This window comes from Ixodes scapularis, unplaced genomic scaffold (assembly GCF_016920785.2).
Source record: "Ixodes scapularis isolate PalLabHiFi unplaced genomic scaffold, ASM1692078v2 PGA_scaffold2__306_contigs__length_199485367, whole genome shotgun sequence".
NCBI lineage: Eukaryota > Metazoa > Arthropoda > Arachnida > Ixodida > Ixodidae > Ixodes > Ixodes scapularis.
Genome location: NW_024609857.1, coordinates 144547055 through 144560402, shown reverse-complemented (window position 1 = coordinate 144560402; position 13348 = coordinate 144547055). Strand labels below are relative to the sequence as shown.

The 13348-nt window shown below is 44.4% G+C and overlaps 1 protein-coding gene across 1 annotated transcript in view; it reads right to left on the bottom strand.

Annotated features, from left to right (window-relative positions):
* LOC8051341 (iron-sulfur clusters transporter ABCB7, mitochondrial) overlaps window positions 1–11445 on the bottom strand; it is a 37807-nt gene extending 26362 nt beyond the window's left edge. The window contains 7 exon segments of the mRNA XM_040503565.2: window positions 2190–2278; window positions 2402–2483; window positions 5771–5957; window positions 7909–8041; window positions 10428–10547; window positions 10549–10641; window positions 11249–11445. Coding sequence (XP_040359499.2) covers window positions 2190–2278; window positions 2402–2483; window positions 5771–5957; window positions 7909–8041; window positions 10428–10547; window positions 10549–10641; window positions 11249–11419 — 875 coding nt within the window. The 5' untranslated portion in view covers window positions 11420–11445.
* Between the last annotated feature and the right edge of the window lie 1903 nt (window positions 11446–13348).

Genomic DNA, 13348 nt, shown 5'->3' with positions numbered 1-13348 from the left:
GAAGAGCGACAGTGGCTATACATATGCATAAATAATTTCAGATTAAAATAAGCTCGACCCGCACTCTTTCCCCGCATTGTTTCCAAAATATCTGAAAAGCGGGGGGGGGGAGGGGGGGAGACTGGAGCCCCCCCTTCCCCGTTTTTCCTCTTATGACGCCTCTGGTATGGTAGAATGCTCCTCAACCTCGAGTTGTGTCGGCTTCTGAGCGTTTTGCTCTGCCTTTCCTCCGTCCCGGAAAATAAACCTCCAGAACAATTACAAACTAAAACTACTATATGCATCAATCGGGCGTCGTTCGATCGAATTATTACCAGCGTGCAAGGGGGTGGGGAGGTAGTTTGCCAGATCGCTTCAACGTATTTCTGAGCCTCAACCTCCTGCCCGTCCCTGGCCGTTTTAAATTGGATGAGTATCGTAAAACAGTGCGTTAGTGTGATCACAACTGCATAACGCACATTAAAAAAAAACCTCCTTCCCCCCCCCCCGCCCCGGGCTGGCGGTCGCGATTACTGATCTATGGTCACATGTAACTCTGCACTGGCAATCATTCCAGCACATCCGGGACACTCGTCGTCTCATTTAATTGCCTGACCAACTTCGCGCACTCTAGATATCACACCCGAACTTTTCTAATCCTGATTTCGTGAAAATCAGTGAGGCGTGAAAACGTTATTTGAAACTGAAACTGTGGAGGAACGTGAAAACCAGACTTCGAACCTTGCGAACTTGGACTTAAAAGAAATTAAAAATCCTCTTTTTTTCTTTTAATTTTGCTTTAAAAAAGAATTGAAACCTTCGCACTTTTCGAGCTTGATGTAGAAAGAAATTCTAAATCTCCGAATTTTCCTATCGTTATGTCTATAAAAATTCAAAACGTCAGATTTTTCGAATTTTAGATCCAAAGAAATTCGAAATCTTGGAATTTTTTTAACTTCAGATCCCACGAAATTTAAAATTTTAGAATCTCTCGAATTTCAAGTTAGAAAAGTTTGAAATATGTGAATTTCTCGAACCACAAGTAAAGAAATATTCGCAATATTCTCTTTTTTTCTGTTCGCTAAATATTCCTGAAATCCAGACTCCACAAAATTTATCACAATAAACAATAAATGGTGATATACAGTACTCATGACATACATTTGTCACAATTTTGTATGTGCATTACATCTTGGCCAACCAAGCTTCTATTTGCACAGCTGTCGGAATGAAATCAACAGCCCCTGCTTCACTCTCTAGTACACATCTCATACTTTGTCTCACTTTAAGTCAGAGCAGAGCAAACACCATGAGTGGATGCGATCAATCAAGCAGTGACAACTGTGCATTGTCACACCTGGCACCTTTCTTGAGGTATGCTACTGCCTGCTAAATCAATCTAGTGCAGGGAATCCTCTGCAATATAGCACTTTTAGTCTATGTGTGCTTTTCCTCTCTTTAGGCTGTGCTCTGACCCAGTAATGACAACCCTGGTGGTGGCTATCCTTAACTTACAACTGCAATGTGAACCATAAACACGTAATGAACATTTAGTTAACAAATAAAAGTGAATTATCCTCTAAATTATAATGGCGGCTATCTTCCCATCGGATACCTGTCAGGCCCAATAGTATAATGGTCCCCACACAACTGTCAGCATGGTTTTTTTTCTTTCTAATTGATGAAAACCAGATCCTGCATGCTGGCATTGCATCAAAAAGAATATTTTCGACAATTACAGAGTCATCGAGATAGATCCGGAAAATTCACCGTATTCAGGAAAACACAAAAAGGCAAAGATAAAATGAGTATCGACCGCTTTCTGTGCTTTGCTTGGTCTGCCGTAACGTCTTCCTGACAGATTTTCTGACTGTTTTGGCAATGCTTAAACTTGTGTTTTCTCATAGCCATACCACGCAATGATTTGCTTAGGCGACTTTCCAGCGCGAAGTGATTAGAGTATTGTACCCTCCAGTTGTATGCTCAGCTCATTTTTGAGCAAGTTGCGAATTGTTTATCATGCGATGGTCCTCTACAATACAGCTTCACTGTATTGTAGAGAGACGAAATCAGGGAGAAGTTTGGATTTATCTCGAAGACCCTGTAAAATGTGAGTGCCTGTTTGTATCCACTCAAAAATCCAACTCTGTATTCACAAACTTTCAAAGCACAAATGTATAGACAACAAGTATAAATAAAAAGACATTTACCTCCACTGTGTCACAGCAAATGTAAAAACGCTGTACGTTCCAATGCACCCCAGGGTTACTACTGCAAACTTGCCTCCACATTTGTAATACTGAAAAAAAAGAACACAAGATATTAATGGTTTTCGACAATAGGCCGTCAAGCAACACAGAGTTGTAGCTCGATCTCACAGAAACACTAACCAGCAAAAGAAAAAGTAAGGAAAAGTGCTTACTAGTACAGAGCTGACAAGGGCCACTTCAAGTATGGTTGGCACAATGTTAAAGACAAGAGCTGAGAGCACGAAGTTTATACCCCTGCAATAAGGGAAAGGGGGCTTCAATTGCGGCACTTAAATAAAAGTTGAACATACAACACACGCAGATATATGGGAACCTTAGTAAAATAGGACTTGACATAAGCTACGCAGACTTGTGAAATGAAATACCATATTTACTCGAGTAATAGCCGCACTATTTATGAACATGGCCCTTGGGTCTGCTTTCCCGCAGAACACGTATACAACCAATCATCGCATTGCGCAAAAATAACATAGCGAATAACTAGATCGAGAACAAGATTCTCCATACAAACGCAATCTTCACAGATGGTATCTCCGTGCGAAGACGTTATCTCTGTCCTGTAAACCGCTGGAATCATGCTGCCGATCCCAATGATTGGCAAGCCACATGCCACGCTGAAAAGCGAACCCTCGGGTTTTCTTTATAAACAGTGTGGCTATTACTCGAGTAAATACGGTACCACAAGAGACAACTCTTATGGTCTAAAATGTAACATTTGGAAGCATTTCTGCTGCAAAAAAGAACTTAATTTACAGGTAAGTTAAAAAAAAAAATAAAGATCATAACTTTAAAAAAATTATGTTTTATGAATTTCAGAAACTGAACAGCTTTGCTCAGTTACATATTAAAGCTTTTTAACAAACCAAATGTATGAGGACTAGACAATCAAGTACTATATAGAGTGATGTCTCCTTAATAGAGACCCTAAATTCTGCCCATAATGTGAGTTGTTCATAATAACAAAACAAAGGTGCATGTATTTATCCAGTTTGTCCCCAAAAGGTGTATCCAATATAGTCGGGTAACCATATTATGGAGGTTCACAATAACGAGACATGACTGTTGTACATAAGTGAACTCAAGATTTTAGTGCCTACTGTTCCACTTCAAATGCAGTGCTCGAAATCACAAGGCAGGGTCAGCAGGATTATGTAGTTCTAAGTAGCTTGTTTACATTTTAAAAACCTGCAAGTTAAGGTAGCTCATAGAGATGGCAAAAAAAAAAAATCAAAACTATGGGGATCACCACATAAATAATGTGGACATGGGGGCTGCATGTAACCTGATGTCTGCTTAGTGAAACTGTGGATCCAGGAGCAGTTTAACCAGCACTACCGATTAGTATGGACGTGTTTTCAGCAAAACACAACTTGCCAACTGTGAATTCCGGCTGTCACTTTCCGGGCGATCGCCAATCCAGAACCCCACAAAAACGTAGTCTACAGCCCATTTGACTAAGGCTTGCAGTATGTTTTACATTACATACACAGAACTATCTGGCTACAATTACTCTTCGATCACGGTTTACCTCGGTTTGAATGGTCTGATCGAATTTAGAGGGACAATGAAGGCAATTTCGGATAATTTTTTGCCGATTGAACTGGGTTCCAGGCACGTCTCAGGCCACACTGCCCAAATTTCAGCCGAAACCGGATCTTGTGTGCCGCGCAAATCAAATAAACAGTCGCGGTAATAATCGTACCGGGATCGACTGGGGCGACGCCCCGAGAGCAGCGGGAGAAGCCAGGAGAAGCGGAGCTCACGTGACCGTTGCGGGGCCAAGAAGCGCAACGTCACAAGAGATGCGTCAGCGATTGATTGGTCAAAACGAGAGACGTGCCCTCGGTTACAATTTGATTCGCGATTTTTAGGTATACTGCTTTAATTTCCGCCTGAATAACCAAGAAAAGTATAAATTGGACCAGAAATGATTACTAAAGCGTAAATAAAACAGTATAACTTTTTTCTCTTTGCTACGCTGGACGCAAAACGGGCAACAAGCAACTATGGGCAAACAAAATAAAATAAGAAAAGAACATGCGGGAGACATTTGGTTTTGGTTTCAGATGTTGGTGTCGTGTTTACTTTGGAAAACGGTACTCAAAGGATTCTGCAAAATGGTAGGTAGTCATGCCAAATTTGTGCGCTGTAGATGGCTGTTCTAACAATCGAGTGAAGACCAGTATTTGTTCGGGCGACGCAAATTTTCACGAGTGGGTTGCTGTTCGTGTTCTTTGACGACGAAAAAAGAGGATGCCCGACTTTGGTGAAAACAAAAAATGGTACTGTATATTTTCTCCTTCTTGGGGAGCATACCCCACGGAGGACCCGTTCCCGGAACGGCTTGGTCGCTGCCGCTTTCCCCTCGGCATCTCCCCTGCGTGCCTCTCCTTCGGCAACGCGCTGCTCTCGTCTCGCCCGCGCGAATGTTGCTCACTGCTCCGGAGCCTGCGGGCCGCTCGTTGCTGGCTGGGCGGTCTCTGTCGGGTGATGGCGGAGGCCACCACACACATACTCCAGTTCCATTGGTGTTAGGTATTGAACGGAAGCTCCAACTCGCTTGCGAGAGCATCATTGTCGTCCATGTTGACAGATTCGACGAAAAGACCGCGCCACCGCACTGCTATAACCCACTGCGGTAACCAGAGTCTCGATCTCCTAAATACTACCGATACCGACTATTCACACTTGACGTCACTCCCTACCTCACCTTCGTTTTCGGAGGCCCAGAAATTAGAACGGAGATAATTCAGTTTCGGTTTCTTCAGTTCTTTCGTAGGCACAGAAATATGTGTCACAAATGTCTACAAAAAAAATTAGGCAGCATGCTAGGTTCCCAAGAAGCCTAAAAACACCATTTAAAAAATGAAATAAAATCATCTTCATTGTCCCTTTAAGCACTTATAGGAGCACTCTTCGTACGTGCCTCCCGTTTTGTGTCCATTAGTCTCAGGTTTTTTTGTTTCTTTTTTTTCAAGAGAAGCAGTCATTGCTGCTAGCCTGTATACTTTTCACCGCAAAATACCGAGCATGCACCCATGTCGCGATAAGCATCATGTGCATGTACTTTTAAAGAGTTTGAAATATAAGCAAAGGAGATATTGAGCACCCACCTAAGCAACCTTCCGAGCCCACCAAGCTAACTAAGGTGCTCCTCCACGCCGACTGCTTTTTCATTAGCTGGTGCAAGGTGGTAAAGCTTTATGTCTGTGTACCAGTGCAAAGCAGTGAAGCTTGACTTGACAGCGCCAGAATAAAGCGTGCCTGTTCTACTATACCGTTCCATCAGAACAAATAAGAGACTGTGCTACCATGTGCCCGTTCTACTTTCCTGCTCTGAGAATCAACAAATCCCCATTCCCACTTTTTTGTGATTCCCCCCCCCCCCACTTTTGGGTGAGCGCTTGCTCGGTATACTACGCTCTAAAGATAATTTTGGTGACCTTACCTTTGCTTTATCGGACGCAAATTATACGGAATGTCACTAGCCCTGGCCAGAGAAGCGGGAACACTGGACGTACCGGGTGCCTCGGTCGATCGCCTTTGACAGGGCTCCCGTCTGCCGAGACAGGTGGAAGTTGAGGTCTAGCTTGTGCAGGTGGACGAATACCCGGCGAGCAACCTCCCTAATCGAATGGTGGGCCACCTTGGCAAACACTGCGTTCCTCAGCTCGTTGAAGCCGGCAGCACCAGCCCTGGCGAGACCATCTGTTGCCGAGACAGAGGACGGCCGTCAGGGTATCCCACATTCACAGTAAGCGTAATCAAAGGTCTGTACTATGGACCTCTTTAAGTAGAGAGAAACACTCGGGCAGCACCAGTCACGCGTCTCAAACACGTCTCCAACTGTGTTTGCCATTATCTCTGTTTTGGCTACTAAATTTCCACGTGGTGATGTTAGAACAGGGGAATATTGCTGAAACTCTCGCCATTCCACAGGAGGCAACTACTCTAATGAAGCTAACTTGAAGTTGGTCAGTTAACAAGAATTTTAATAGCCAGAGGTTGGAACACCCCGACACCAGAAATGCTAACTGTTGTTGGTCTGCTATGCTGTTGCTTCTACAACCACAAGCCATAATGGTCCAAAGCTGCTTACTGTGTCGTATTTTGTTGGCCTTTTGCAGATACTCCAATGCATAGGATAGGACCAGTTACAAGTGCACTCTAGGCACCGCAGCAATTGCTAAAGACAAGCCTTTCAAACGTGAGGTGCAATCTTGTGGCCAGGAATACAGTAGACTAATTAATTCAGACTCCTGGAAGCTTCGAATCTTGTTTGAATTATCGGAAGTTCGAAATATCAGAATTTTATCTAAATATGATGCGAGATAAAATTATGATTTCTTATATGAATGGCTAAACATAAAAAGCAGATATTTTATGATTTCCTCTACACAGGCCTATTAATCATATGCAGGTATGCCACACACGAAACATTGTTGAAATGTACGATACAAGTTCATTCATCTCTCAAAATTGTTGTCTACCGTAGACTCTTTAGACAACGCATGACACTTTAAAACGAAATTCAGTTTGTTCATCTAGCAAAGTTGTCGTCTATTGTGAACTATTAGACCCGTTGAGCACGCTTCTTACCAAGCACTGGTGCACAGCGGAGGAGCAAAACTCGCAAAAGCGATACGACCCATACGACCTATAGCCAGCCCTGAAGGAGCCAAGTAAGCTTCGAAACGTCGGGACTACTTTTTACGGTTTTGTGGTCGGAGAATTCTTTTTTTAATCTAATTTAGTCGCAGAAGCGAGCTTTGCAGGTGTTGTTTCTCTCCAGGGCAACGGTGTTCGCTAACAATTGCGCTCAACTGGGTTGCAAAAAAAGAGTATGAAAGACACGAAAACATTGTTTGAATTAAGCGGCTTATAGTAAACACATTAAAAACGCAGCAAACAACCAAAATTTTAAAGTTTATTTGAATTAACCAGAAGTATGAAATATCCGAGTTTGAATTATCATGAGCCTCCTGTATTGTCGCCTTTTTTCATCTGCATTCGACACAGGAAGCTATCTGGCACAAAGTGGCCCCTAATATAACCATATCACGGGCGTGCAGCTTTGTTCCGGGGAGGGGGGGGGGGGGGGTTGTTTTATGAGGTACAGGGGGGAGAGAAGGCCTCAGCAAAATAGAAAATTTCGGGGAGGGAAGCATAGCCCCATGCACCCTGCCTGCCCCCCGCCCCCCCCCCCCCCCCCCGCCCCCTGTCCGCCCGCTGCCGCCGCCCCCCCCCCCTGCCCCCTGGATACATGCCTGTCGTGTCACGCTTACCCAAGCACTTTCATCTACAGCTCGTACAGTTCAAATAGAGACTCATTTCACTAAAAGCCACCTTGCAAATTTTTATTCAGCAGGACCGAAAACATTTTACATTCTTTCTTTTTGTTCAACAATGAGAGAAAAAGCAAACTCCCTTTTGCATGAGCTTTAGAATACAAGATATTCTACAATAGAAACAAAAGCAATGGGGTCTTGTTAAAGTGGCTAGCAGATTTGCACCTATTGCAGGTTGTTCCACTTCCTTTCCAATTGCAAATAGGCCTTTGATCGAGCTAAGTTACAGAAACATTAGACAGACTCATTCGCAACTAAAGCCATTAAGCTAAGCCGACATTTGGTTAGCAAACAAGAAAACAAATACTTACATCCAAGCAGCATTGCTAATGCAGCAGATGTCAAGGTGCTTGAAGCATCAGAGAGGGTGAGCTTGGTTCCAGTTTGTTCATTTAGGTAGTCTACCACAGCTTTGAAGATGAATGGCACTTCAATATTTATCACCTGCACAACAATTTATCATAAGGGAGCTGCACAGCTCTGAGATTCATAGTAGTACTAGCTGTAGTAGGTTACATAGAAAGTGCTTTTAGAATCTCCAAACACTTGCTCCTTGTGGATACTGTTTGACATCAGTCAACACGGTTTTGTGTTTTATCTTTGACATAAACTAGCTTCACTGTTTCAATTTGTGAGATCTCAAATTTGATATGTTAACATTTTCAGGTACATCTATGAAAGAATCAAGGTCATATGACTGTCTGATCGGTCATCCAAGACATCTGTACATATATTTATTTCTACAAATTATTTTGCAGGGTAATCTAACAAATGGTTACCAAAAACCACTTCCATAATTTGATATCTTTAACAAGCCCTCCCACAGCATTGCTACAGGATGTGACTTTTTTGTGAAAATCAGACAATAATGCAGTGTCCAAACTGTAACTGATCAGATATTGCCTACCAGCCCTGAATTTAACTCTTTCTGCACGCAACTTAATGTGCAAGTTTGGGCAGTTTGATACTTTAGGTTTCTGTTCCGGGAGAAAAAGGTCAGCCGCCGAAAGGCAGCAAGAACATGGTCCTTCACGTCGGGCTCTCCAAACTATTAGGCTCTGAAGAAAATCAGCTATCTGTTTTAAGTCCTTACTTCAAACACTTTTCAGTTCACACTTCAACCATTGATAAGCATGGCAAAGAACCCAAGTATACACCTGATCTCATCACACCCATTGTCTCTTTCCACACGATAAAGCCTGTCTGCTATGGTCACCAAATATTAAAAGACGCACATGTGAATGCAGCGTCTAAAATCAGCTACACCGCATCATCTTCTGAATGTCGTCTGCTACCAACATGGCAACGCCAGCTTGGGCTTAAAGCTGGGCTTCGAGCCAGATTGCACATCCTCGCTCCCGCTGCGCCTGAGGAAAGGTTGATTATAATCTTGGGCCTGATCGTGAACCAAGCCTCATCAAAACTGCCAAGAATTCACTAGGCGAGTGCTTCCTGCACTCAGCGTTGACCTCCACAGCGGCACAACTGACTTTGGCTAGCATTGCCACGTACACCGTAGCAGACGGCATTGGGAAGATGGTGTCTGCTGCAGCTGGCTTCCGACACTGCATTCAAGCGATGGTCCACAGAAAAGATGCTTCGATGCCGTTACGACGCTGACCATAGCCGACGGACTTTATCGTGCGAAAGGAGACCGCGATCTGGTGAGATCAGGTGCGTACTTGAGCTCTTTCGCCGAGCTTTTCAATGGGAGGAATCCAAACAAAAAGAGTCTGAAATAAGGACTTAAAGCATATGGGCAAATTTTTCCAGTGCCTAATATCTTGTTGAGCCTTACACAAGGAGTAGGTGTTTAGCCTGCAATTTAGACAACGCTTTTTTGTATTGCAACATAGGGCTAAACTACCAATGTGCCCAAGTTCGTCCACTTTTGTGGAGCTCATGTTTGTTTCCTTAGAGAGCTACCTTAGTTCCCGTCCTTCAATCTTAGAAGTACTTTGGCAGACGGCTATCGTTTGCAAAGGAGTCTTTTTTACTAGACTGATACTTTCATCTAGGATCCTTGTTAGTTTATGTTTTAAAACCCACCACGATGGTAAAACTGAATGTAAAAAAGAAAATACCCCTGTTCCCTACGAGCATGCAGAAAAGACCCCATGTGCACACACAGCCATGCATGGCTGCTGAAAGCCTGAGAAAGAACAGCGGTGTTTTGAAAGTGCACTTTGGGAACGGCTGCTGTCAGCCTACCTCCTTTGTGCAGCGAAGATGGCTCTCGCCAGAAAATCTCATTCCCGCTGCGTTTGTGCAACTGCAGTGCCACGTGTCACCCGTACGTTGGCTCAGCAACTGCTCGTTTGTGCTATTCTCTTTTAGTGCCGACTCAACCTCGTTACTCACTTATTTGCAACCTTGCTTGGTGAATGGCCAATACCTTCAATGCTCATGCTGGCTGTCATGTGCAGAAAGTATGTGTGGGCTTATTTGCCAAGCATATCATCTATTACATTCAGATTGTGTAATACAGAGTGTGTTCCCGCAAACGGGCCCACAATCATACCAGATTGTTCCCGACCCAAATCAATCACCAAGGCAGCACCACCATATCACGGTTCTCTTTGCACGTTCGCTAAAAGTGGTGCATCTCACTTGCAGAACAGTTGAGCATGCGTCTGATGTGGAACTTCTGTTTCTTTTACTGTCCTCCCTCCTTTTTCCCACCTCTATTTATTAGAGGTACTGCGGCCCCCCGGTATGGGCATAATGCCTGCCCTCAGCCATTTTACTCTTCCAAGTAGAATCAATAAACAAACAATCAAGCATGCTGAAGCAACAGACCAATGATTGTCGGGAAAGACATCCGCCCTACCTTGGCCAAAATCAGTATGGCCATTGCCACCAGAACTCTCCTGCGGATTTCGGGCTTTTCCTTTGGCCAGAGGTAGGTGAACATCTGCTTGATGATGGACCAGCCGCTGACGCTTTTGGCAGACACCCCCGACTTGAGCGGGAAGGAGCGTCGACGCTCCCGGGTGGAAGCATTTTCGTGGCTTCCCCAGCTGCACATTTCTCTGCAGAAGCTGCAAAGAACAGGAACGTATGAGCCGAACACCTCTCCAAAGGCCACAAACTGGAAAGGGGGTTTCTATTCAAATTCGCAGAACTATCAACTATCAAGTCTCGAAGACAAAGTGAATGAACAGGCGGGCTGGTTTAGGCCATAGATAAGTTAAACCGGAGGCGACGGATGAAAAAAGGGGAGCATAGACAAAACGTCTCAACGACTACAAGCGAACTGCGTTTGAACACGAAACGACGAAATACTTGCTTTTTACCTTAAAGTACGGGTATTGTTTCAGCAGTGGGTTATCATGCTGACCACCTGGAAACTGCCGCCGTGAGAATAGACGCAAGGAAAGAAGGGGGCACAGAGAGACAGGACATTAGACGTGTAAAAAGAGATCGCGCTATATTGCGAAAGATCACGATACGGACAGACTACTCGCCGGACTGTACAAAGTAATACCGCTGATTTAACGAGACATGCAGTGTTTACTAAGCGGACGATATCACAAAAGCGCAAATGTGATTTATGCGTGAGTGAATCACCACAAAAGAAAGAAAACAGCAAAATTAGGTCAAGAATAGATGATCGCTTCTCCGGGAGTTCATTGTAACCGGCATACCTGCTTTTTTCGGACAAATAAGGCGCAGAGTCGGCAGAGTCGTAAACTTGTTTCCAGAAATGCTGAAGCACCTTCGCGATGCGCTGGAGTGAAGGTTATTTGAACGCAGCAAAGTGGTATTAATTTTAAAAATAAAACCATCGGTGAACCGAACCAACATCGTATAGGCCGCCATCTTGGCAGCCGCAGCTGGTACAGCGAAGCCACCTGGCAGGTGTCGGTCGAAATGCTCTTTATGAAAAATCTGTTAAAATTGCTGCTACCCGCTGCTACCCTTCACGCCCACGGCCCATGGGGTATGGCGAAAGAGATCAGTGCAGTTATCGTGCGGTGCAACGACACATTTGAAGAAGAGGTATCCTCCGGAAAAGCCTACTGATCATATTTACGTCAACATTCTTGATAAAATATCGATAAGTGGTACATTTGGTTGACGGTGCTAATTAAACTTAAAATGGATAAAGGTAACAAAAAAATAAGCACGCGTATTCTGCTCCACTAGCACTCGATAAGTTAACTGGGTAGTTAACTTTTTAATTAGTAAATTTAAAGGTATGGTTTCAGTTTCGAAAATTGTTCGGCATGAAGCGCCTCACCGCGGCGAAGTCTACGCAATGCATGCAGGGAACTTGTTAGAGTTTTGGGCAAGGTATATGTACCTTCACGATAAGGAAAGAGGGACATTTAAGACAAACAGACAAGACAGGCTTTCGACTTTCAACAAAACGGACGTTTTGTTGAAAGTCGAAAGCCTGTCTTGTCTGTTTGTCTTAAATGTCCCTCTTTCCTTATCGTGAATTAATAACCAACACGCTCAACCATCTACATTATATGTACCTTGTTTTGGGTTCGATCGTTGGGCGTGTGAACGGTGTGGGCGTGTGCCGTGTGGAGACATTGGAGTCGTCGCGTACAACTGCAATCCACTTGAGGATGGCGTTCTTTTCATTTTATTTTCAATTTTTACTTTCATTACTTGCCGATCGCGTCTGTACTTAGTGTCACTAGAGAGTTTTACCAGACCGTGTTTTCAAGCAACGCTCTGTAGCTCTATGTAGCGAACTCGTGCTATCGCTGGAGCTCGCGATGCCACTTCGAAGCATGCGCTGAAGCGCGCGCCCGGAGCGATACCGGGTCTTTGAAAACGATCTACCAAAACTCAATAGGGTGTTTTCACTGACGTAATTTTGTCCCCATTTTGTTGTTGTGAGCTGTTTGGCGTGTGCCGAAGGCGAGCATTCCAAGGCTTTACATGACCACAGAAGCTTATAAGTTTTACCACGCTGACATACCCTCAACAGGTTGCGATGTAATCCTTCATATTAGTAAATTTGTTTGAAAAAACAAGCTAACAACAAAATGGTGGATTGACGTCACGTGAAAACAACCTATACCTTAACCACAACCTTAACATAGCGCAAAAGCCTCAAACGCGAGTGCATAGCCTCAACAGGTGGCCCAGCTGCTCGAGCGCTCGTGCAGCCGAGCCGCCGTTCATTTCGAGGAGCTCGCGTTCGTAGCCTTTGCGCTTATCCACAACCCTTTGATGCCCAGGGTAGCCCAGGAGCAACAACCCAATAATTAATTATTTTCTCCCGTGTCACGTGCGCCTCAATAAATTTAGCGCCATCTGCCGCATGGGCGAGGATACCTGCGCTAGCAGTGGAGGATCGAAATGCATATTCAACACAGATCACTGGTCCATCAAAACCAAAGTCGATAGTGGGTGTGACGTATGATGGCGTGCCCCTGGCCTCACAAATGCGAGAAGGAAGACCAGCGCAAATATTACCAATTCAGTTATACCTTTCTCTGCTGTACCACATTCTAAATGCACCTGGGCCTTCTCCCATCCGTAGCTGATTCCGTAAGTGTGATGCCATGGGTCCAAACAAACCGTTGCTAGGGTCGTTGTTATGGACAAACAGGGGCGGATTTAGAGGGGGGGTCCGAATGTCCTGACCCCCCTCTTGATTTCTGCATGTGTAAAATTTAGGGCGTAAAACGAAGGAGAAGGGGAGGGGGTTCCTAAACATATGGTACACTGACCAACACCTGACTCCCCCCCCCCCCCTCAGGAAATTCCAGCATCCGCCGGGTTTTC